The following is a 23,701-nucleotide window of genomic DNA, read 5'->3' on the forward strand; positions in this document are numbered from 1 at the left end:
GAGCTGGATGGAGCGTCTATGGTCCCTACACCCTCTGTCTGGCCGCTCGTGCAGGAGTGCCGAATTGCTCTTCGTTGAAGCGACTGCTTCAGAGCATCGTTTTGAGCAATCGGTGGGTGTCAACGCTATTTGGGCCACCTGACAGCTTTAAATTGGAGTCTGGCGGGTGGCCCAGTCAGGCAGGATTACCATTGTATGTAACACCTCTATACACAGCTGATAACAAGATCCACCATTCAGAGTAGGTAAAGTCACAGCTGACCCTTCAAAATGACCTCTGCACACGCTCATTAGATGCTATAATACAGAAGATGGGTTTGAGTTAGTCCATTGCTGCTAATGTACATGTGCATGTCCAGAAAAAAAACAAAAAACCTTACAGGACATCAGTCATAAAAAGGCTCAGTGACTAGGGTGAAAATGGTAACATTTCTATTTTTTTTTTATACAGATTGTGATATGAAAGGAAAACAAAACGTCAAAAATGTTTACGCAATATTTAAAACAAAAGCCTGATTTAAACAATAGGTCATTTTCTGATATATTCCTTTTAAATGCACTGTCTTGCATATATCACAGGCACAGAAAACCAGAGAAGCTGCTGTCCCTTTAAGAAGACATTTAGAGCGGCTCGGCATAACGAGCGTCTCAGTATTGGATTACTAATAACCGGTTACTGACGGTCCACACACAACAAGCCCACAATTCTCCATATTACAGGGTTGTCAGCTCAGGGTTTTTTAAGGTTTGGAATATATTTTAATAGAAAAAAAAATCCCCATCAAACACTATTGTGGACTAATAACTAGTTTCTGCTCGGTTGGTCGAGTAGTCAGTAATTATCATTATGGGATAAGGCGTTAGTCACAATCCCACTGTATTTCTGTTTCTTTCTCAATCACAGCAGATCCGCCCCTGCACATCTTACTTTACCTCATATACAGTGCTTTGAATATGTATTCACAACCTGTGAAATTTTCCACATTTTTCACACTACACCCCAAACTTAAATTTATTGTATTGAGATTTTATGTGCTATAATAACACAAAGTAGAAAGTATTTGTGAAGTATAACGGAAACCACGGTTTTGTAATCGTTTTAAAAATATAAATCTGCACTTGTTTTCAGTCCCCTGTAGTCTGATACGCCAAAATAAAATTTCCAATTGCATCCAGAAGACACATAATTATTAAATTGAGTCCATGTATTCTCAGCATAATTACAGCTGTTCTGTGAAGGTCTCAGAGGTTTGTGTGAGAATATAAGGGATCAGACAGCATCACGAAAACCAAGGAACACACCAGACAGGTCAAGGATAAAGTTGAAGAAAAAAAGTAAAACAGTGTTCAGATTTATATTTTTTTTAAATATTTAGAAAACTATTTAGAATTTCCGTCACACTTCATGAATACTTGCTACTTTGTGTTGGTAGATAACATAAAACCAAATAAAATACATTACGTTTGTTTAATGAGGTCACCATCCTCACAACAAGGTAATCGAATGACATCACGAGAGACTGTGCAGGAAGACAGCAGCCTTAACGTGCTCTACCCACAGTATTATTACAGAGAAGAGCGGTATACGACATCAGTACAGATTACAGTCACAAGCATTTATAATCAGATACTGATTTTTTTTTTATACTAAAGTTATCAGATACAAAAATTGTTCACATATTCAAAAAGGCTATTTCCATTATCTTCATTATAGCGGTTGGCTGGGTCTAAGGGTACGTGTCCACGTTCAGGATGGCCGGTGATTTGGACGGAGCGGAAAACTCGCTCCGCCCCCTTCTGGAGACGCGATGATGCCGGATGTGTTCATTGCACACATCCGGAATCATCGCGCACTATGTTTTAGCTTGCGGAGGCGCAAGGTAAACGGATATGCTGCGACCTAAAAAAGACGCACCACATGTCCGGAATCGCAGGGCCGCCGGATGCGTGTTACCACGCATAGTGGAGACGGGATTTCATAAAATCCCCTCCACTATGCTGTAACATCTGGACGCTGCGGATTCCATACAGCGTTCAATCCGCAGCTAGTCCGGATGTAAAACGGCCCATGGACACATACCCTCAGGGGTTTATGACCAGAACAACAGAGCTCTGCGCAATGTTTACAACCGGCCACCACAAGAGCCATAGCTGACGGGTGGGAAGTGACGGACACCCATTGACCTTACATTTATGCCTGGACAATCCATTTAATATTGGATATACCATACATATCTGATACATTTGTACAAACTCTACCTGGTCTGGTCTTAAAGGGAACCTGTCACCCCGAAAATCCCGGGTGAGGTAAGCCTGTTGAGGGCAGAGGATAGTACTGCAGTGCGCAGGCGCCGGAAAGGTCAGAGGCCCGGCGCCTGCGCACTGCAGTACTTTGTCTGCCCTCAACAGGGCAGAGCAAAGTACGCCTGCGCCGGAGCCGTGGCTGAAGATCAGAAGAGGACGTCTTGTAATGAAGATGGGAGGCGCCGCAGCGGACCGGAGACGCCCATCCGACCTGACCAGCAGCGGGACCGCCCCTGGGTGAGTATAATATAACGTCTTTTTCTCCCTTTTCAGGTTACATCGGGGGCTTATCTACAGCATTACAGAATGCTGTAGATAAGCCCCTGATGCCGGTGGGCTTACCTCACCCGGGATTTTCGGGGTGACAGGTTCCCTTTAAGAAAGGGATGCCTGACCCAAGTTTTCTTGGCTGCTATATACCATGGGCATAGCCCTTTAAAGAGTCTGTTACCTCTCCTGTGCGGTTTATTTTTATTAAATACTAGTTTTCTTCATGAAATGATTATGATCTCCCATATGGGCTCAGTCAGACATCAGTTTTTCTCATACGACTGCTATCCATGTGTTTCACAGATATCACTTGTACCCGTGATCGTCTATGGGGCTGTTCACACATCTAATTTTTCCTTGGACCAAGTGGTCCGTGCAAAATCACGGAGACATGTCTAATACTGATCTGATAGAAAGGTAAAAATCATCAATGCAAGCCTATGGGTAGATGAAAAAAAAAAAAAAAAAATTAGGCCGCACTCGGATGCAAGGCTCAGCGCTACATTCAGGCCCTTGTGATAAGTGCACAGCGCGGAGAAGCATTCAGGGGCTAGGGCTCCACAGAGACTTTTGGGTTAACGCAAATATCATGTGACTTCCAATGCATCCAGGCAACACTTACAATTTAGGCTATGTTCACGTTCAGGATTTTCACGCGTTTTTTGGCCGTTTTCTGCTAAAAAAAAAAAAAAAAAAAAAAAAAAAAGCGCTTACATTAAGCATCCCATCATTTCAATGCATTCCGCAATTTTTGTGCAAATGCTGCATTTTCTGCGAAAAAAAACGCATCGCGGTAAAAAACGCAGCATGTTCATTAATTTTGCAGATTTTTCGCGATTTTGCTGCTATATTATTGCATTGGGAAGCTCTGGAAAAAAATGTGAAAAAATCTGCAAAAAAACACGTGCAAAAAACGCATGCGGATTTCCTGCAGAAAAAGTCCAGTTTTGTTCAGGAAAATTCTGCAGCCATTCCTGAATGTGTGCACATAGCCTTAAAGGGGTTTTCCATGATTATTTTTGTCCCATGGCTTGCCCAGCATATGATAAAATAAGTTATGCCCACCTTCCCCTCAGCTCCAGTGCTACCGCTCCACCACTGCCTCTAGTTATTTGTTCACATGGCTGAAGCGGAGGCATCACGACTACACTGCCCACTGCTGCCCATCTCTGAGCACAGCGGCGATACAGGGGTAGTCAGCACGAGACTGCTGAGCCCAGTGATTGGCTGCAGTGGTCATGTGCACTGTAGTAGTGATGTCACCACTGCAGCCTGTAAACAAACACTGGAACAATGGCACAGAGGAAGCTCTGGACCTGCGGAGGCAGAGTAGCGCTTACTTTACTATGATGCCAAGTCAGGGAACAAAAATAATCATAAAAAAACCCTGAGTAAGAACAAATTCCACTTTGATCCCGATGTGAAAGTTTCACCATATACAGGTCCTTCTCAAAAAATTAGCATATAGTGTTAAATTTCATTATTTACCATAATGTAATGATTACAATTAAACTTTCATATATTATAGATTCATTATCCACCAACTGAAATTTGTCAGGTCTTTTATTGTTTTAATACTGATGATTTTGGCATACAACTCCTGATAACCCAAAAAACCTGTCTCAATAAATTAGCATATTTCACCCATCCAATCAAATAAAAGTGTTTTTTAATAACAAACAAAAAAACCAACAAATAATAATGTTCAGTTATGCACTCAATACTTGGTCGGGAATCCTTTGGCAGAAATGACTGCTTCAATGCGGCGTGGCATGGAGGCAATCAGCCTGTGACACTGCTGAGATGTTATGGAGGCCCAGGATGCTTCAATAGCGGCCTTAAGCTCATCCAGAGTGTTGGGTCTTGCGTCTCTCAACTTTCTCTTCACAATATCCCACAGATTCTCTATGGGGTTCAGGTCAGGAGAGTTGGCAGGCCAATTGAGCACAGTAATACCATGGTCAGTAAACCATTTACCAGTGGTTTTGGCACTGTGAGCAGGTGCCAGGTCGTGCTGAAAAATGAAATCTTCATCTCCATAAAGCATTTCAGCCGATTGAAGCATGAAGTGCTCCAAAATCTCCTGATAGCTAGCTGCATTGACCCTGCCCTTGATGAAACACAGTGGACCAACACCAGCAGCTGACATGGCACCCCACACCATCACTGACTGTGGGTACTTGACACTGGACTTCAGGCATTTTGGCATTTCCTTCTCCCCAGTCTTCCTCCAGACTCTGGCACCTTGATTTCCGAATGACATGCAAAATTTGCTTTCATCAGAAAAAAGTACTTGGGACCACTTAGCAACAGTCCAGTGCTGCTTCTCTGTAGCTCAAAAGTGGCTTTACCTGGGGAATGCGGCACCTGTAGCCCATTTCCTGCACACGCCTGTGCACGGTGGCTCTGGATGTTTCCACACCAGACTCAGTCCACTGCTTCCTCAGGTTCCCCAAGGTCTGGAATCGGTCCTTCTCCACAATCTTCCTCAGGGTCCGGTCTCCTCTTCTCGTTGTACAGCGTTTTCTGCCACATTGTTTCCTTCCAACAGACTTACCATTGAGGTGCCTTGATACAGCACTCTGGGAACAGCCTATTTGTTGAGAAATTTCTTTCTGGGTCGTACCCTCTTGCTTGAGGGTGTCAATGATGGCCTTCTTACATACATAGTAACATAGTAACATAGTTAGTAAGGCCGAAAAAAGACATTTGTCCATCCAGTTCAGCCTATATTCCATCATAATAAATACCCAGATCTACGTCCTTCTACAGAACCTAATAATTGTATGATACAATATTGTTCTGCTCCAGGAAGACATCCAGGCCTCTCTTGAACCCCTCGACTGAGTTCGCCATCACCACCTCCTCAGGCAAGCAATTCCAGATTCTCACTGCCCTAACAGTAAAGAATCCTCTTCTATGTTGGTGGAAAAACCTTCTCTCCTCCAGACGCAAAGAATGCCCCCTTGTGCCCGTCACCTTCCTTGGTATAAACAGATCCTCAGCGAGATATTTGTATTGTCCCCTTATATACTTATACATGGTTATTAGATCGCCCCTCAGTCGTCTTTTTTCTAGACTAAATAATCCTAATTTCGCTAATCTATCTGGGTATTGTAGTTCTCCCATCCCCTTTATTAATTTTGTTGCCCTCCTTTGTACTCTCTCTAGTTCCATTATATCCTTCCTGAGCACCGGTGCCCAAAACTGGACACAGTACTCCATGTGCGGTCTAACTAGGGATTTGTACAGAGGCAGTATAATGCTCTCATCATGTGTATCCAGACCTCTTTTAATGCACTCCATGATCCTGTTTGCCTTGGCAGCTGCTGCCTGGCACTGGCTGCTCCAGGTAAGTTTATCATTAACTAGGATCCCCAAGTCCTTCTCCCTGTCAGATTTACCCAGTGGTTTCCCGTTCAGTGTGTAATGGTGATATTGATTCCCTCTTCCCATGTGTATAACCTTACATTTATCATTGTTAAACCTCATCTGCCACCTTTCAGCCCAAGTTTCCAACTTATCCAGATCCATCTGTAGCAGAATACTATCTTCTCTTGTATTAACTGCTTTACATAGTTTTGTATCATCTGCAAATATCGATATTTTACTGTGTAAACCTTCTACCAGATCATTAATGAATATGTTGAAGAGATTACATTTATCATTGTTAAACCTCATCTGCCACCTTTCAGCCCAAGTTTCCAACTTATCCAGATCCATCTGTAGCAGAATACTATCTTCTCTTGTATTAACTGCTTTACATAGTTTTGTATCATCTGCAAATATCGATATTTTACTGTGTAAACCTTCTACCAGATCATTAATGAATATGTTGAAGAGAACAGGTCCCAATACTGACCCCTGCAGTACCCCACTGGTCACAGCGACCCAGTTAGAGACTATACCATTTATAACCACCCTCTGCTTTCTATCACTAAGCCAGTTACTAACCCATTTACACACATTTTCCCCCAGACCAAGCATTCTCATTTTGTGTACCAACCTCTTGTGCGGCACGGTATCAAACGCTTTGGAAAAATCGAGATATACCACGTCCAATGACTCACCGTGGTCCAGTATATAGCTTACCTCTTCATAAAAACTGATTAGATTGGTTTGACAGGAGCGATTTCTCATAAACCCATGCTGATATGGAGTTAAACAGTTATTCTCATTGAGATAATCCAGAATAACATCCCTCAGAAACCCTTCAAATATTTTACCAACAATAGAGGTTAGACTTACTGGCCTATAATTTCCAGGTTCACTTTTAGAGCCCTTTTTGAATATTGGCACCACATTTGCTATGCGCCAGTCCTGCGGAACAGACCCTGTCGCTATAGAGTCCCTAAAAATAAGAAATAATGGTTTATCTATTACATTACTTAGTTCTCTTAGTACTCGTGGGTGTATGCCATCCGGACCCGGAGATTTATCTATTTTAATCTTATTTAGCCGGTTTCGCACCTCTTCTTGGGTTAGATTGGTGACCCTTAATATAGGGTTTTCATTGTTTCTTGGGATTTCACCTAGCATTTCATTTTCCACCGTGAATACCGTGAAGAAGGTGTTTAATATGTTAGCTTTTTCCTCGTCATCTACAACCATTCTTTCCTCACTATTTTTTAAGGGGCCTACATTTTCAGTTTTTATTCTTTTACTATTGATATAGTTGAAGAACAGTTTGGGATTAGTTTTACTCTCCTTAGCAACGTGCTTCTCTGTTTCCTTTTTGGCAGCTTTAATTAGTTTTTTAGATAAAGTATTTTTCTCCCTATAGTTTTTTAGAGCTTCAATGGTGCCATCCTGCTTTAGTAGTGCAAATGCTTTCTTTTTACTGTTAATTGCCTGTCTTACTTCTTTGTTTAGCCACATTGGGTTTTTCCTATTTCTAGTCCTTTTATTCCCACAAGGTATAAACCGCTTACACTGCCTATTTAGGATGTTCTTAAACATTTCCCATTTATTATCTGTATTCTCATTTCTGAGGATATTGTCCCAGTCTACCAGATTAAGGGCATCTCTAAGCTGTTCAAACTTTGCCTTCCTAAAGTTCAGTGTTTTTGTGACTCCCTGACAAGTCCCCCTAGTGAAAGACAGGTGAAACTGCACAATATTGTGGTCGCTATTTCCTAGATGCCCGACCACCTGCAGATTTGTTATTCTGTCAGGTCTATTCTTGACATCTGTCAGGTCGCTAGTCTTACCCATGATGGGGGTTTTGAGTAATGAACCAGGCAGGGAGTTTATAAAAGCCTCAGGTATCTTTTGCATGTGTTTAGAGTTAATTAGTTGATTCAGAAGATTAGGGTAATAGGTCGTTTAGAGAACCTTTTCTTGATATGCTAATTTATTGAGACAGGTTTTTTGGGTTATCAGGAGTTGTATGCCAAAATCATCAGTATTAAAACAATAAAAGACCTGACAAATTTCAGTTGGTGGATAATGAATCTATAATATATGAAAGTTTAATTGTAATCATTACATTATGGTAAATAATGAAATTTAACACTATATGCTAATTTTTTGAGAAGGACCTGTAATAAGTAACTCCGTAAATACATTACGTGACTTATTTCTGACTGATCTGAGGGACGACCTGCAACTGGCCAGAAATCACAATAATTACTGGGACATCTATAAAGTGCAAATGAGGTTCAGACGGGTGAAAGCAGAGTTTCTGTAACTCCACGGCCATACGACGTCAGAGGAATTCACTTTCTAAAAAATAGCTGCAGAGATAAAACATTCCGGCCCAAGAACGTTCTCATATGTTAAGAAGCAGATAAGAGGCAACCGTTCCTGGAGAATATCACCCGCTGCTGGTGACTCCGCCATCATGGACGATCAGTAGCGTCACTACAGCAGACCTGCCACTAAAGTCACCTCAATGTGGACAGGAGTCTATTCCACCTATAAAGTGCCCCTGCATCATTCTGCACGAATACAGGGGCTTCGGAGTTCGGGTATATGCAAGCAGCGTCAGTCAGGAAATAAAAACACAAGCTATGTGCATGAGATTTCGGAAATCTCATACACTTTGCTGGTACTGTGAAACACAGCAGCAAATGTGTGTGTGTGTGTGTGTGTGTGTGGGGGGGGGGGGGGGGGGGGAAATCGCTGCAAAAATGCAAAGTGTGGGTTGTCCTGGATTAGGAAACATGGTCGTCTTCTGTAGAAAACCGCACAGCCCCCGCACACTGCTGCTCATCACATTCACACCAAAGCCACTAAATAGCAATACCAAACAATCTACGGACAGATGCGCCGCTGTTTGTAGAAGTAAAGGCCGCAATTCCATCATCTAGGTTTTTAAGCTACTTTTTTGATTTTGTGGTATTCTTTGACAATTTTTATGGTAAATTCTTCAAAATGGCACAAGAAGAAGATCATAAATATTGTGAAAAGTGAAATGTCACAGCGAGGTCACTGGGCACCATGGTGAGCGGATATACGGACACGTCCAGCCAGTCGTGAAGAATACTTCCATCATATAGCCTGGTGACAGGGCCTCAAATCATTATGTCCATTACACATTGCAAGAAAAAAAGTGTCATCCGAGGGCTTTTTCTTTTTACATTTTAGGCCATGTTCACACGCAGCAAGTGCTCTTAAATCTCGGTACAATTGCATCATGTGGACCGGGCATTATTGCAAACAAGAAGCTGGATTTATTTTTTGCATACGAGAAAAAACACGACACTGAAGATAAAAACAAGCACCAAAAACGGATGAAAATTGAATCCTGCACACTAGTAAAAGACTGTCTTTAAGACCACATTCACACATTCAGCATTTGGTCAGTATTTTACCTCAGTATCTGTAAGCCAAAACCATGAATGAACAATCAGAGGAAAATTATAATAGAAACACGTCACCACTTCTGTATTTATCACCCACTCCTGGTTTTGGCTCCAAATACTGATGTGAAATACTGACCAAATACTGAATGTGTGAACCTTAACAGGAATTTCCCCAAATACACACTGATGGCCTAGACTTAAAGGGGTTTCCCAACTTCACCAAATCGAAAATCTTGAGGAATCATGAATGGGATGAAAATGACAAAATGTTTATTTAGTCACCTGCTGTCATCCCCCCACCCCCGGATTCAGTGCAGACCACTATAGTGATCAGTGCCATGACGTCGCCATTCCCCAGTCACAGAACTCCTGACGCCTGTGACTGGCTGCGACATGTCAGAGAAACATCAAATGACGCATCGCTCTGACTGAAACCTTTTTATTACTGATTTAAATGCATTCTGCAGACAGATGGTATAGACCTATTCTTAGGAATAGCTCATCAATATCAGATCAGTGGGGGTCCGACACCCGGCATCTCCACGATCAGCTTTTAGCAGCTCTGGCACATAGAATGGAAGGCACTGCACAGCCACATTCAGTGTAGCAGCCACTGCCAGGTGCTGCAGAACAGCTGTTATCTGGCATCATACGCTGCACATTTATGGGTACGGGTGCTGGGATCTGTATGGATCTGATATTGATGAGTTTACCTAAGCATAGGTCATAGTACCATAAGCCCAGAGTACCCCTATAAAAGGGAACCTGTCCTCAGGGTAGCATTAATCAGATACTGGGTGCGCCATTATAGCCTTTCAGGGAAAATAAAGCTCGACGAGCAGGCCAGGGACTATAGGGAAAGACCTGCTAGGGCAATGCGATCCCTGGCGGCTGCTTCCGCCCCACTCCAGTTGCCCAAAAGTTCTCTTCCTATGTGTGTACACAGAGAGCAAGTAGTCAGTCAAAGTGATTGTGGCGGAGACAAGCTGCCAGTGACCACACTGGACTAGTCAGTGGACACACAAAGTGCTCAATTCATCAAAACATTTCAGACAGAATTCTGTCATAAATTGCTTTAAAAAGTCACTAAATTTTGACATCTGGGAGTTGTGCCAAAATGTTTTGACTTTTGTCAATTTCACACCAGTTTCTCCCAGCTCCACGGTGAGGGCGTGACGCCACAGCTCGTTTAACTCATGGTGAGCTCTGGCCTCCCTTAAGCCAGAAATCTTACTCCAGTCAGGGACTGGAATAAGATTTTTTGTGAGGCGCTCGCCACTCATCAGACACTCGTGATTTATGAAGAGGTGTGCACTTTTTCTTGAATCAGGAGCATCTTACTCCACAATGCGCGCTCCTCAAAACCAACGAGGAAATCACCGGTCTTGATGAATCGAGGCCATTGTCCCCGGCTCTTCAATCTATATCTTCTCTGAAAAGCTGCAGCATTACACAGTACAACATATCTGGCGGTAATCGTACACCCGGTCTCTCATTCATGAGGCCTGTGGTTTAGGCAGTATGAATCTGATGTCAGGTTCCCTTTAATTTGTATATCCAGTCAGTGCAGTAAAATATACCAACAGGATGGCATCAGATTCATGACACCCATTAGTCTCACAGACCCAGACTTTTCTGTATCTCTCAGCAATGGAAGCACATGATAAAGCCTTTATACAAAAACATAAGACAATGTCCGGCACCATTTTATCTTCTTTATCACATCAATGGCCTGTATATGAGGGATGTCAAGACTGAAGAAGGACTACGGTATGTAAAAAAAGGTCAAGTCTCTGCGTATTAGCCCTCTGCCTCAAGTATGTGCCATTACTGTAACAAGTATGATAAAGCAGACTGAGGAGTGCTGCGGTATGTCCCGTTACTGTCAGATGGATGAGTGCTGCGGTATGTCCCGTTACTGTCGGACTGATGAGTGCTGCGGTATGTCCCGTTACTGTCAGATGGATGAGTGCTGCGGTATGTCCCGTTACTGTCGGACTGATGAGTGCTGCGGTATGTCCCGTTACTGTCAGATGGATGAGTGCTGCGGTATGTCCCGTTACTGTCGGACTGATGAGTGCTGCGGTATGTCCCGTTACTGTCAGATGGATGAGTGCTGCGGTATGTCCCGTTACTGTCAGATGGATGAGTGCTGCAGTATGTCCCATTACTGTCGGACTGATGAGTGCTGCGGTATGTCCCGTTACTGTCAGATGGATGAGTGCTGCGGTATGTCCCGTTACTGTCAGATGGATGAGTGCTGCGGTATGTCCCGTTACTGTCAGATGGATGAGTGCTGCGGTATGTCCCGTTACTGTCAGACTGATGAGTGCTGCGGTATGTCCCGTTACTGTCAGACTGATGAGTGCTGCGGTATGTCCCGTTACTGTCAGATGGATGAGTGCTGCGGTATGTCCCGTTACTGTCAGATGGATGAGTGCTGCGGTATGTCCCGTTACTGTCGGACTGATGAGTGCTGCGGTATGTCCAGTTACTGTCAGATGGATGAGTGCTGCGGCATGTCCAGTTACTGTCGGACTGATGAGTGCTGCGGTATGTCCCGTTACTGTCAGAAGGATGAGTGCTGCGGTATGTCCCGTTACTGTCAGATGGATGAGTGCTGCGGTATGTCCCGTTACTGTCAGATGGATGAGTGCTGCGGTATGTCCCGTTACTGTCAGACTGATGAATGCTGCGGTATGTCCCATTACTGTCGGACTGATGAGTGCTGCGGTATGTCCTGTTACTGTCAGATGGATGAGTGCTGCGGTATGTCCCGTTACTGTCAGATGGATGAGTGCTGCAGTATGTCCCGTTACTGTCGGACTGATGAATGCTGCGGTATGTCCCGTTACTGTCAGGCTGATGAATGCTGCGGTATGTCCCATTACTGTCGGACTGATGAGTGCTGCGGTATGTCCCATTACTGTCGGACTGATGAGTGCTGCGGTATGTCCCGTTACTGTCGGACTGATGAGTGCTGCGGTATGTCCCGTTACTGTCAGATGGATGAGTGCTGCGGTATGTCCCGTTACTGTCGGACTGATGAGTGCTGCGGTATGTCCCATTACTGTCGGACTGATGAGTGCTGCGGTATGACCTGCTACTGTCGGACTGATGAGTGCTGCGGTATGTCCCGTTACTGTCAGATGGATGAGTGCTGCGGTATGTCCCGTTACTGTCAGATGGATGAGTGCTGCGGTATGTCCCGTTACTGTCAGATGGATGAGTGCTGCGGTATGTCCCGTTACTGTCAGATGGATGAGTGCTGCGGTATGTCCCGTTACTGTCAGACTGATGAATGCTGCGGTATGTCCCATTACTGTCGGACTGATGAGTGCTGCGGTATGTCTCATTACTGTCGGACTGATGAGTGCTGCGGTATGTCCCGTTACTGTCAGTTGGATGAGTGCTGCGGTATGTCCCGTTACTGTCGGACTGATGAGTGCTGCGGTATGTCCCGTTACTGTCAGATGGATGAGTGCTGCGGTATGTCCCGTTACTGTCGGACTGATGAACGCTGTGGTATGTCCTGTTACTGTCAGATGGATGAGTGCTGCGGTATGTCCCGTTACTGTCGGACTGATGAGTGCTGCGGTATGTCCCGTTACTGTCAGATGGATGAGTGCTGCGGTATGTCCCGTTACTGTCGGACTGATGAACGCTGTGGTATGTCCTATTTGTACATAGGATCCCATTATCTGAAATACCAGACAATGGTCGATAGAACAGCCAGGAGGCGCAAACAGCAGGAAATGCAAAATCTGCACGTCATCACTAATTCAAGGTACCAAACATTAAAGGGAAAACAAAAATAATCCCACAAAGAGTGCGCAGCTGAGCATCACACACGGTAGACGGGACGTCAAGGATTTACAGGAGGCCCAGAATACCAGAAGACTACAAGAGCGGCAGTCAGCAGATTACACCCACCAAACCCGGAGCAAGCACAAGAAATGTATCCTGAGACCACGATGGATGGATGAAAGCTGAACACAACCTGCAGAGCCTCATTAATAATGTGACACCAGACCGGCACGTAACCCAATACTAGAGGCTCCGCACTAATGAAATGGCCCAACCATCGCACCACGGCCGGCCACATATCAATATACAATCATAGTAATGGTGAGACAGATTGTTACAAGCTGGATCACTGGCCCTATCCTTTACTACCAGTAATATCCCGACTAATGGCCCATCCACACGGCCGACCACAGCTGCGAGGTGTATGGAGTAGTGGTGCACCGGGTCTTACCGCGCCTCCGATCTCACACAGAGCCCATCGTATGCATCATTGTACTCAGAGTCTGTAATGGTGCGGAGCACTGTTCTAGGGGAGCTTCCCTCGAATACAAAAGGGGAGCAGCCCGGCCCTATATAGGTCTGTACAATGGGGTTTTTATAAGATGGTCTCTTTATCCCAGGTTATAACTGTCATGTGTTATCACCAGGACCCCCACCGATCTCTTAGCAGGGGTCCCACACTCCCTCAGGCACAAGATGGTGATGGAAAAGTGTTGTATGTAGCATCGGTAGAGGCACTGGTGACCAGGGGATAGCAAAATCCCCCTCTTATCTAACAATGTCTGTCTAGAGCTGGCCATCCACGAGATCGCAGCTCTGGACAGGTCGCTCCTCTGACTCCACCATAAACTTGAGCACTGGCTCTGCTAAATGTTTATGTACTTTCACTGGGGAAAAAGGAGAGAAAAAAACCTTCTTCCAGACTGCTCCAACAGCGGCTCATCTCACCTGAAAACAAAAAGATCGACCATTGACGTCACAGACCTGATCCTTCTGCTCCCCAACATCATCTGTGCGGGAGAGTTAGGAAGGTGCCCCCACACATCAGATGTTCGGCCGACTACGGAGCCCCCACACATCAGATGTTCGGCCGACTACGGAGCCCCCACACATCAGATGTTCGGCCGACTACGGAGCCCCCACACATCAGATGTTCGGCCGACTACGGAGCCCCCACACATCAGATGTTCGGCCGACTACGGAGCCCCCACACATCAGATGTTCGGCCGACTACGGAGCCCCCACACATCAGATGTTCGGCCGACTACGGAGCCCCCACACATCAGATGTTCGGCCGACTACGGAGCCCCCACACATCAGATGTTCGGCCGACTACGGAGCCCCCACACATCAGATGTTCGGCCGACTACGGAGCCCCCACACATCAGATGTTCGGCCGACTACGGAGCCCCCACACATCAGATGTTCGGCCGACTACGGAGCCCCCACACATCAGATGTTCGGCCGACTACGGAGCCCCCACACATCAGATGTTCGGCCGACTACGGAGCCCCCACACATCAGATGTTCGGCCGACTACGGAGCCCCCACACATCAGATGTTCGGCCGACTACGGAGCCCCCACACATCAGATGTTCGGCCGACTACGGAGCCCCCACACATCAGATGTTCGGCTGACTACGGAGCCCCCACACATCAGATGTTCGGCTGACTACGGAGCCCCCACACATCAGATGTTCGGCTGACTACGGAGCCCCCACATGACATTCTCACCCTGCATTAAGAAAAGCTCCCGGACTGTACAGCAAAACTATGTGCAGGTCTCTGATATTCCAACTGAGCCCAGAGAAGTATCTCCATCCAGCCGATCAGACCACACCATTCCATACAGTCAGGTGACACCAGTAGTCCGTGGCCGCTTGATGGTAGCCCTGAGAACCACCTTCTGCCTGCTGGAATCTCCAGAGCCTGATTTATAGGCAGGACGCACGCATGACATTTGATCTCCCCGAGGTCATTCATCCTTATGTTTATAGTCCTTTTACCAGGCACTGCTCCTAATAGCCAGTTTCATACTCCACACTGATGAGGGGCAAATACCCCGAAACAGCTGTCTGTGGATGGATACCATGTTTTGGCATAGGTGGTTTTCCCTTTTTGGATGCTGCCCTTCCCGTGGTTGTTCCTTCCCGGTGAAAGACCTGGCTATTTATTGCTTGCGTTGAGAAACACGTGATGGTGTCTCCGCGGCTTTTCTACATGCATTAGCAATCAGAAGAGGCCCAGGGATTCCCACAGGTAGAAGGTGGTCTGCGGGGCTCACAGGCTACTGCTGTGGCCACTGGCCCAGGGTCTATTATTAGTGCGGCTCTCCACCACTCATCTCCCATTATGTAGAAATGGAAGAACAGCCCAAGCCCTGGTATAAAACCGGCACAAGATCTCACCTGCAATAACAATTAGGACTACAACTCTCATAGTTATATACAGAACAGCCGAAATGTCCCAGGTCCTGATGGCCAGCAATCATTCTCTGAGACTGTAGTATATATATATTTATTATGGCCAGATCGCTCTCTGATGCTGCTGCAGCACAGCTTTGCCCCTGAGGCTGGGCAGATCCAACAACCAGGACTGGTAGGCTCCATAGCAAAGAGCTTGTAAGCGCTGCGCTCCTCCTCTAGGAGAGAAGAACATCCCTGAATGATGGCCGAGAGTCGGTAACCTAGGCAACAAGTGGTAAACTATAAAATAATCCCTCAGTTCTAAGAACATGGAGGGATTTTTAAAAACAAGTACGGTAGCTTTTTTTTTTTTTTTCAAGCATCTTGCAAATTCACCCAATCATGGAGCTGAGGGAACAGGTCAGGGAGATTTTTGCCTCCAAATCGCTACCTCCATGTAATAAGGTGTAAGGGGTAAGGCTTCTCCTTGTGGAGAGTGACACACCAGGTAAGGAGGCTTATTCGCCGTGCAATGCTCCTCTGGGAAATATAATATGCAAATTGCCTCTGAAGAGGCAATTTGCATATGTAATAAGTTGACAATTATGTCTCTATATTCTGTAGGAGTTATATAAAACCAGTGCACTATAGTGTAATGTACTTTAAGGAGTCATAGGGGTGGAGCCTCTGAGGAGTCACACTGGCCGGTCTTCCTTCTGGCTTGCCGATGTCCCACTACACTCTAGTGCGCGTTACTTCTGCAGGACGCTGTGTGATGGCATACCAGGAATTGTGGGATGCCCACCGGGCCAGGAGAGGAGGCTAGCGTGACTCTTTAGGAGGATAGCCCCGCCGCGTGACTCTTTAGGAGGGGTAGCCCCGCCGTGCTTTAGAAGGGCAGCCCCGCGTCTCTATAGGAAGATAGCCCCGCCCCCACGGCGCTTTAGGAGGGCAGCCCCGCGGCGCTTTAGGAGGGCAGCCCCGCCCCCGCGGCGTTTTAGGAGGGCAGCCCCGCCCCCGCGGCGCTTTAGGAGGGCAGCCCCGCCCCCGTGACTAGTTATTAGAATATGCCGCTTGCTATTTATAGGTCATACTGCATCTAGCAGAAGCCAGAGGGGAATCACTGTCCGCCGGAGAAGGCCGGGCAGTCGGGGATACAGGATCTAATGGTGCCCATCTGACAACAGGCCGGCAGCCCGCACTTGTAGTCAGCACTGGCGGAGGACACATCCCGGGCTCCCACATGTCCTCGGTGCTCCTAGTGCTGCCATCAGCCCTGCAGCCCCCTCACCATGTCCGAGGTGGAGCGTCCCTGTAGGACGGGGCCGTCCATGGAGTCAGCGATCACACACAGCCCCGCACATCTGCTGCCGCACCGGGAGATACCACTACACGGAGCGAGGGGGGTGGGCGCAGGTGACGTCACACACATACAAACTGCCTGTCAACAGAGGGCTGTCAGTGAATGGCAGCGCTCCATCACCGCCCGGATCACACGCTGCTCACCTTAAACGGATTGTTCAGGTCCGGATCCGCAAACGGGTTGCTGTCGAAGTCGGACATGGCTGCGGTGGGGGCTCACGGGCAGCTCCCGGAGCACGGACCCGCACGTACCGTTATCCTAAGCAGCAGAAATGGCCGCTCCGGAAATGACGTCACCGCATCGTACACGTAACTCCTGGTCGTCCGCCTCAGAGAGGGGTTCTACGGCTCCGCCCCTCGCGTCACGTGGTGCAGTCAGCTGTAGGGGGATTACACATGGGGGTAACGAGAGGACAGAACGCTATGGGCGCCGCCACATAATACCCCTCAGCCATGTAATCCCGGCGGGGCTGTGGGGCAGTATGTATATAGTGCTTGTTCCCCACTGGGGAGGTGCCTGAGCAACCTTCCTGTTTTGAAGTCTATGTTGTGTAAAGTTGCATACCAGTCCCTGCTGCACTCTGATGCATACCAGTCCCTGCTGCACTCTGATACAAGCTCTGCCTGCTGCTCTCTGATACATAGTAACATAGTAAGGCCAAAAAAAGACATTTGTCCATCCAGTTCAGCCTATATTCCATCATAATAAATCCCCAGATCTACGTCCTTCTACAGAACCTAATAATTGTATGATACAATATTGTTCTGCTCCAGGAAGACATCCAGGCCTCTCTTGAACCCCTCGACTGAGTTCGCCATCACCACCTCCTCAGGCAAGCAATTCCAGATTCTCACTGCCCTAACAGTAAAGAATCCTCTTCTATGTTGGTGGAAAAACCTTCTCTCCTCCAGACGCAAAGAATGCCCCCTTGTGCCCGTCACCTTCCTTGGTATAAACAGATCCTCAGCGAGATATTTGTATTGTCCCCTTATATACTTATACATGGTTATTAGATCGCCCCTCAGTCGTCTTTTTTCTAGACTAAATAATCCTAATTTCGCTAATCTATCTGGGTATTGTAGTTCTCCCATCCCCTTTATTAATTTTGTTGCCCTCCTTTGTACTCTCTCTAGTTCCATTATATCCTTCCTGAGCTGATACGACTCTGCCTGCTGCACTCTGATACGACTCTGCCTGCTGCACTCTGATAGGACTCTGCCTGCTGCACTCTGATACGACTCTGTCTGCTGCACTCTGATACAAGCTCTGCCTGCTGCACTCTGATACGACTCTGCTGCTCTCTGATACAAGCTCTGCCTGCTGCACTCTGATATGAACTCTGCTGCACTCTGATACAAGCTCTGCCTGCTGCACTCTGATACGAACTCTGCCTGCTGCACTCTGATACGACTCTGCCTGCTGCTCTCTGATACGACTCTGCCTGCTGCTCTCTGATACAAGCTCTGTCTGCTGCACTCTGATATGAACTCTGCTGCACTCTGATACAAGCTCTGCCTGCTGCACTCTGATACGACTCTGCCTGCTGCTCTCTGATACGACTCTGCCTGCTGCTCTCTGATACAAGCTCTGCCTGCTGCACTCTGATATGAACTCTGCTGCACTCTGATACAAGCTCTGCCTGCTGCACTCTGATACGAACTCTGCCTGCTGCACTCTGATACGACTCTGCCTGCTGCTCTCTGATACGACTCTGCCTGCTGCTCTCTGATACAAGCTCTGTCTGCTGCACTCTGATACGAACTCTGCCTGCTGCACTCTGATACGACTGCCTGCTGCACTCTGATACAAGCTCTGTCTGCTGCACTCTGATACGAACTCTGCCTGCTGCACTCTGATACGACTCTGCCTGCTGCACTCTGATACGACTCTGCCTGCTGCACTCTGATGCAGACCCTGCCTGGTGCACTCTGATACGAATTCTGCCTGCTGCTCCATCCAATCGTCCTTTGGGTCCAGCTGCTGCGCGACCCTTGGTCTGTCCCAGAGTGGCCCCTGCCGTTCATCGGGAGCCGAGTCTAACCTCACCATCAGAGGCTCTAGTGAACAGTCCGGTGTTTGCTTAGTCACGCCCCCAGGCTCTCCGAATCCGTCGCACAGTGCTTCCAGAAACGACGTCTGTGACATTCAGGCACTTCTTACTATACAGTGAGTGGCGGATGTCAGCCTGCCCCGGCACTGACGGACAGCTGGTGATGCAGCACATCTGTGCAAAGCGCGCGGACAATCAGTGTGACGGGGAATTCTTACATCTGACGCTTTGTACTGAGCAGTGGCTGAAGCTGCTCCATCCTGTTGAGGAAACTCGTTTCCTGGGGGGCTAATTTGGGGGAAACACAAAGGGTCTCCAGGTCTGCCAGTGTTAGGCTATGTTCACATTAGCGTTTTTCGCGGCTGCGTTGGGCGCAGCCGCGGCGACGCATGTGTCATGCGCCCCTATGTTTAACATGGGGGGCGCATGGACATGCGTTGTGCTGCATTTTGCGACGCATGCGTTTTTTTGCCGCAAGCGTAGGGCGCAGAGGACGCAGCAAGTTGCATTTTTTTGCGTCCAAAATTCGGCAAAAAAGGACGCATGCGTCACAAAACGCTGCGTTTTAGCGTGCGTTTTGTTGCGTTTTTGTTTGTGTTGTGCGGTGCGTCGCCGACGCAGCCCCGCACAACGCAAATGTGAACGTAGCCTTAGTTAAATTAGGAGTGATGCTTAGAGAAAAGAACACACACATAAAAATAAGTCCTATCCCAAAAATAATCCCTAGCAAGAATATTTGGCCTTTTTGAGAAAGCTGAAATATAAACCCTACTTCAGAAATAAGCCCTAGTTGCAGTTCAATGAGGAAGTGTCCAGGCAGCTAAAAAGGTTAAAGAATACAACAAAATTGCAGACACCCCAAAGAAAGAGGCCCCCCCCCCCAAAAAAAAAAAAAAAAAAAATCACACTGACCAGACCCTATACAACTACAGCTGGCAAGTGCCGATGGGGATGGGCTCTCACCTGGGGATCTGCATTGCTATGAGGTCCCTCGCCGCTCCAGCTGAATTGCACTGCAGCTTGCACAGACACATTGGGTCCCAGTATCACTCTGCTCTCACTAATTGCGCGAGTGATACTGCTACCGGCCAGCAGTGGAAAGCAGGGACACCTGACAGCAGCGCTGATTTGTATCTGAGAGCCCATTCACTCGCCAATTCTATTGTTTTTGGTCTGGTAAGTGCAGTTCTTGTGTATGTTGGGGGTTCTGCTTTCTTTTGAGGGTAAAGAGTAGATAGAAAATAAAACATTTAAAATTGGAAATAATAATATAAATACTGAATATATTCAGTCAGGAGATGGCACCACATACAACAGAGGAAAAGCAATAGAATGGTAATAATTGCCCATCTCAAAATTCATAGGACCTCACAATGTCAATGTCTGACGAAGGGAGATGCCAAAACGCGCGTCGGGGTGGGCACATCCAAGGGACCATCTGTATGTGCATAAGTTAATGATCTGAGGCTTTTTTTAAAGTACCGTATATACTCGAGGATAAGCCGAGAATTTCAGCCCATTTTTTTAAGGCTGAAATTGCCCCTCTCGGCTTATACTCGAGTCATACCCAGGTGTCGGCAGGGGAGGGGGAGCGGCAGCTGTGTAATAATACCTGCTCCTGGCGCGGTGTCCCTGGTTCCCCGGTGTTATGGAGAGAATATATGGCATATGAAGATATACTGAAATCAAACTTATATGGACGCTTTGCTGAATATATATATATTAGATTCATGTAGCTTTAAGGTTTTCTGATTCACTGTCATGAGACTAAGTTCTGTTCATTACTTCGTACCAGGATACACCTAGTGTCCAGATGGACTTTAAGAAAGGCTGTGTAAATCCCCTACTCTTATCTAGAGTAAATGTATCTGCACGAAGGTGAATCGATCGCCAATAAACCAAAGATAAGTAGAATACGTGCATAGACAGATGTCAGCTTGACCCAATAATGGTACTATAGTAATAAATATAATAACACATAACATGTAAGATCAAAGAGATTTGTGATAATTAAGTTGGAAAAACAACCCAATGATGTAATGTGCTTTACTCCTATAAAAGGAGGCAATGTGCGGATGAATAAACTAGGTGAGAAGCATTTGAGACATGATCCATTGTCTTGCGTGTCTTTCTTTCCTCCGTGCACGTACTTTCTCTCCTAGAGAACTAATTTGACCACAGACAATTAAGACGGGTCGCACCTAATGTGACAGAATTAACAGCTGGCGCCCAACGTGGGGCTCAGGACGATACCCAGACGACCACAGCCGCACCACATCTCCCCCAGGACGGACATCATCGGTGGGACGAGTCTGCAGCTCTGAACAAGGTAAGAAAATATATAATCTTACCTGACCCCTGTATACGTCCTCCCCTGGGCTGAGATAGTTGGCTGTCGTCCCTGGACAATAGACCACATTTGAAAGTCCTGAGTCTACGAACCTGGTCTGATATATACTTCCTTAATTGTCTGTATCTGTGTGTATTGTCCAGTCCGACTGAGGGTGTGTCTAGTGTCTACTCCTAAGCCATCCCACACTATACATGGGCTGTTAGATTCGTGCGGAGGGGTTACTGTTATAAGACCATCATGCAATCGCCCTGGTTCCGACCTTAGACGGTCGAAGAGCTACACTCATACAGGTGCTCACGTCCGGCCATTCGCCCCATAGTACAAAACTGGGGTCTGGTGACGTGACTGACACGGCATACACATATATGTGACAATTGATACAAAGGATTGTGGCATTGCTATACCCCTCCACAGTAAGATCAACTGTATTAACCAAAGTTGATCATTAACCATATTACTGCCCATTGCAGCTGAAGTTGAGCCCTAGATGTCTTGGTTACAAAACCAGTGACAGGAAGGGAAAAGCATTAACTATTGCATTACTACTCACAGTTGTCTCATGTCTTGCCCTCACTGTGTACAATGTTATGATCAGGTAATTCAGTACCACAATGGACATAGAAGTCAGAGCACATACAGTGACCTGACAATAACCCAAAAACATAGAACGAGCTCTGAGACGTGGGAACTCTGCTGACCGCAATCCCTAATCCTCTCCAACCACACTAGAAGCAGCCGTGGATTGCGCCTAACGCTCCCTATGCAACTAGGCACAGCCTGAGAAACGAACTAGCCTGAAGATAGAAAATAAGCCTACCTTGCCTCAGAGAAATACCCCAAAGGAAAAGGCAGCCCCCACATATAATGACTGTGAGATAAGATGAAAAGACAAACGTAGAGATGAAATAGAATTAGCAAAGTGAGGCCCGACTTTCTGAACAGAGCGAGGATAGGAAAGGTAGCTTTGCAGTCAACACAAAATCCTACAAATAACCACGCAAAGGGGGCAAAAAGACCCTCCGTACCGACTAACGGCACAGAGGTACACCCTCTGCATCCCAGAGCTTCCGGCAAGCAAGAAAAATCAAACAAGCAAGCTGGACAGAAAAAAACAGCAAACAAAAATAACAAAAGCGGAACTTAGCTATGCAGCGCAGCAGGCCACAGGAACGATCCAGGAGGAAGCAAGTCCTATACTAGAACATTGACTGGAGGCCAGGATCAAAGCACTAGCTGGAGTTAAATAGAGCAGCACCTAACGACTTCACCACATCACCTGAGGAAGGAAACTCAGAAGCCGCAGTACCACTCTCCACCAACGGAAGCTCATAGAGAGAATCAGCCGAAGTACCACTTGTGACCACAGGAGGGAGCTCTACCACAGAATTCACAACAGTACCCCCCCCTTGAGGAGGGGTCACCGAACCCTCACCAGAGGCCCCAGGACGACCAGGATGAGCCATATGAAAGGCACAAACAAGATCGGGAGCATGGACATCAGAGGCAAAGACCCAGGAATTATCTTCCTGAGCATAACCCTTCCACTTAACCAGATACTGGAGTTTCCGTCTTGAAACACGAGAATCTAAAATCTTCTCCACAATATACTCCAACTCCCCCTCCACCAAAACCGGGGCAGGAGGATCAACAGATGGAACCATAGGTGCCACGTATCTCCGCAACAATGACCTATGGAATACATTATGGATGGAGAAAGAATCAGGAAGGGTCAAACGAAAAGACACAGGATTAAGAACCTCAGAAATCCTATACAGACCAATGAAATGAGGTTTAAACTTAGGAGAGGAAACCTTCATAGGAATATGACGAGAAGACAACCAAACCAAATCCCCAACACGAAGTCGGGGACCCACACAGCGTCTGCGATTAGCGAAACGTTGAGCCTTCTCCTGGGACAAGGTCAAATTGTCCACTACATGAGTCCAAATCTGCTGCAACCTGTCCACCACAGTATCCACACCAGGACAGTCCGAAGACTCAACCTGCCCTGAAGAGAAACGAGGATGGAACCCAGAGTTGCAGACAAACGGCGAAACCAAGGTAGCCGAGCTGGCCCGATTATTAAGAGCGAACTCAGCCAAAGGCAAAAAGGACACCCAGTCATCCTGATCAGCAGAAACAAAGCATCTCAGATATGTTTCCAAGGTCTGATTGGTTCGTTCGGTCTGGCCATTAGTCTGAGGATGGAAAGCCGAGGAAAAAGACAAGTCAATGCCCATCCTAGCACAAAAGGCTCGCCAAAACCTCGAAACAAACTGGGAACCTCTGTCAGAAACGATATTCTCTGGAATGCCATGTAAATGAACCACATGCTGGAAGAAC

The 23,701-nt window shown here is 46.7% G+C and overlaps 1 protein-coding gene across 2 annotated transcripts in view; it reads right to left on the bottom strand.

Annotated features, from left to right (window-relative positions):
- The window catches only part of SCAMP1 (secretory carrier membrane protein 1), a 69,856-nt gene extending 52,615 nt beyond the window's left edge, over window positions 1–17,241 (bottom strand). The window contains exon 1 of one of the 2 annotated variants that reach the window (XM_069749922.1): window positions 17,099–17,241. In XM_069749922.1, coding sequence (XP_069606023.1) covers window positions 17,099–17,155 — 57 coding nt within the window. In that variant the 5' untranslated portion in view covers window positions 17,156–17,241. Of the gene's footprint in view, window positions 1–16,883; window positions 16,986–17,098 lie in introns of those variants that run through there. The other variant, XM_069749929.1, reaches the window with a different exon arrangement.
- Window positions 17,242–23,701: the final 6,460 nt, after the last annotated feature.

The sequence above is a fragment of the Ranitomeya imitator genome, chromosome 1, assembly GCF_032444005.1.
Source record: "Ranitomeya imitator isolate aRanImi1 chromosome 1, aRanImi1.pri, whole genome shotgun sequence".
Taxonomy (NCBI): domain Eukaryota; kingdom Metazoa; phylum Chordata; class Amphibia; order Anura; family Dendrobatidae; genus Ranitomeya; species Ranitomeya imitator.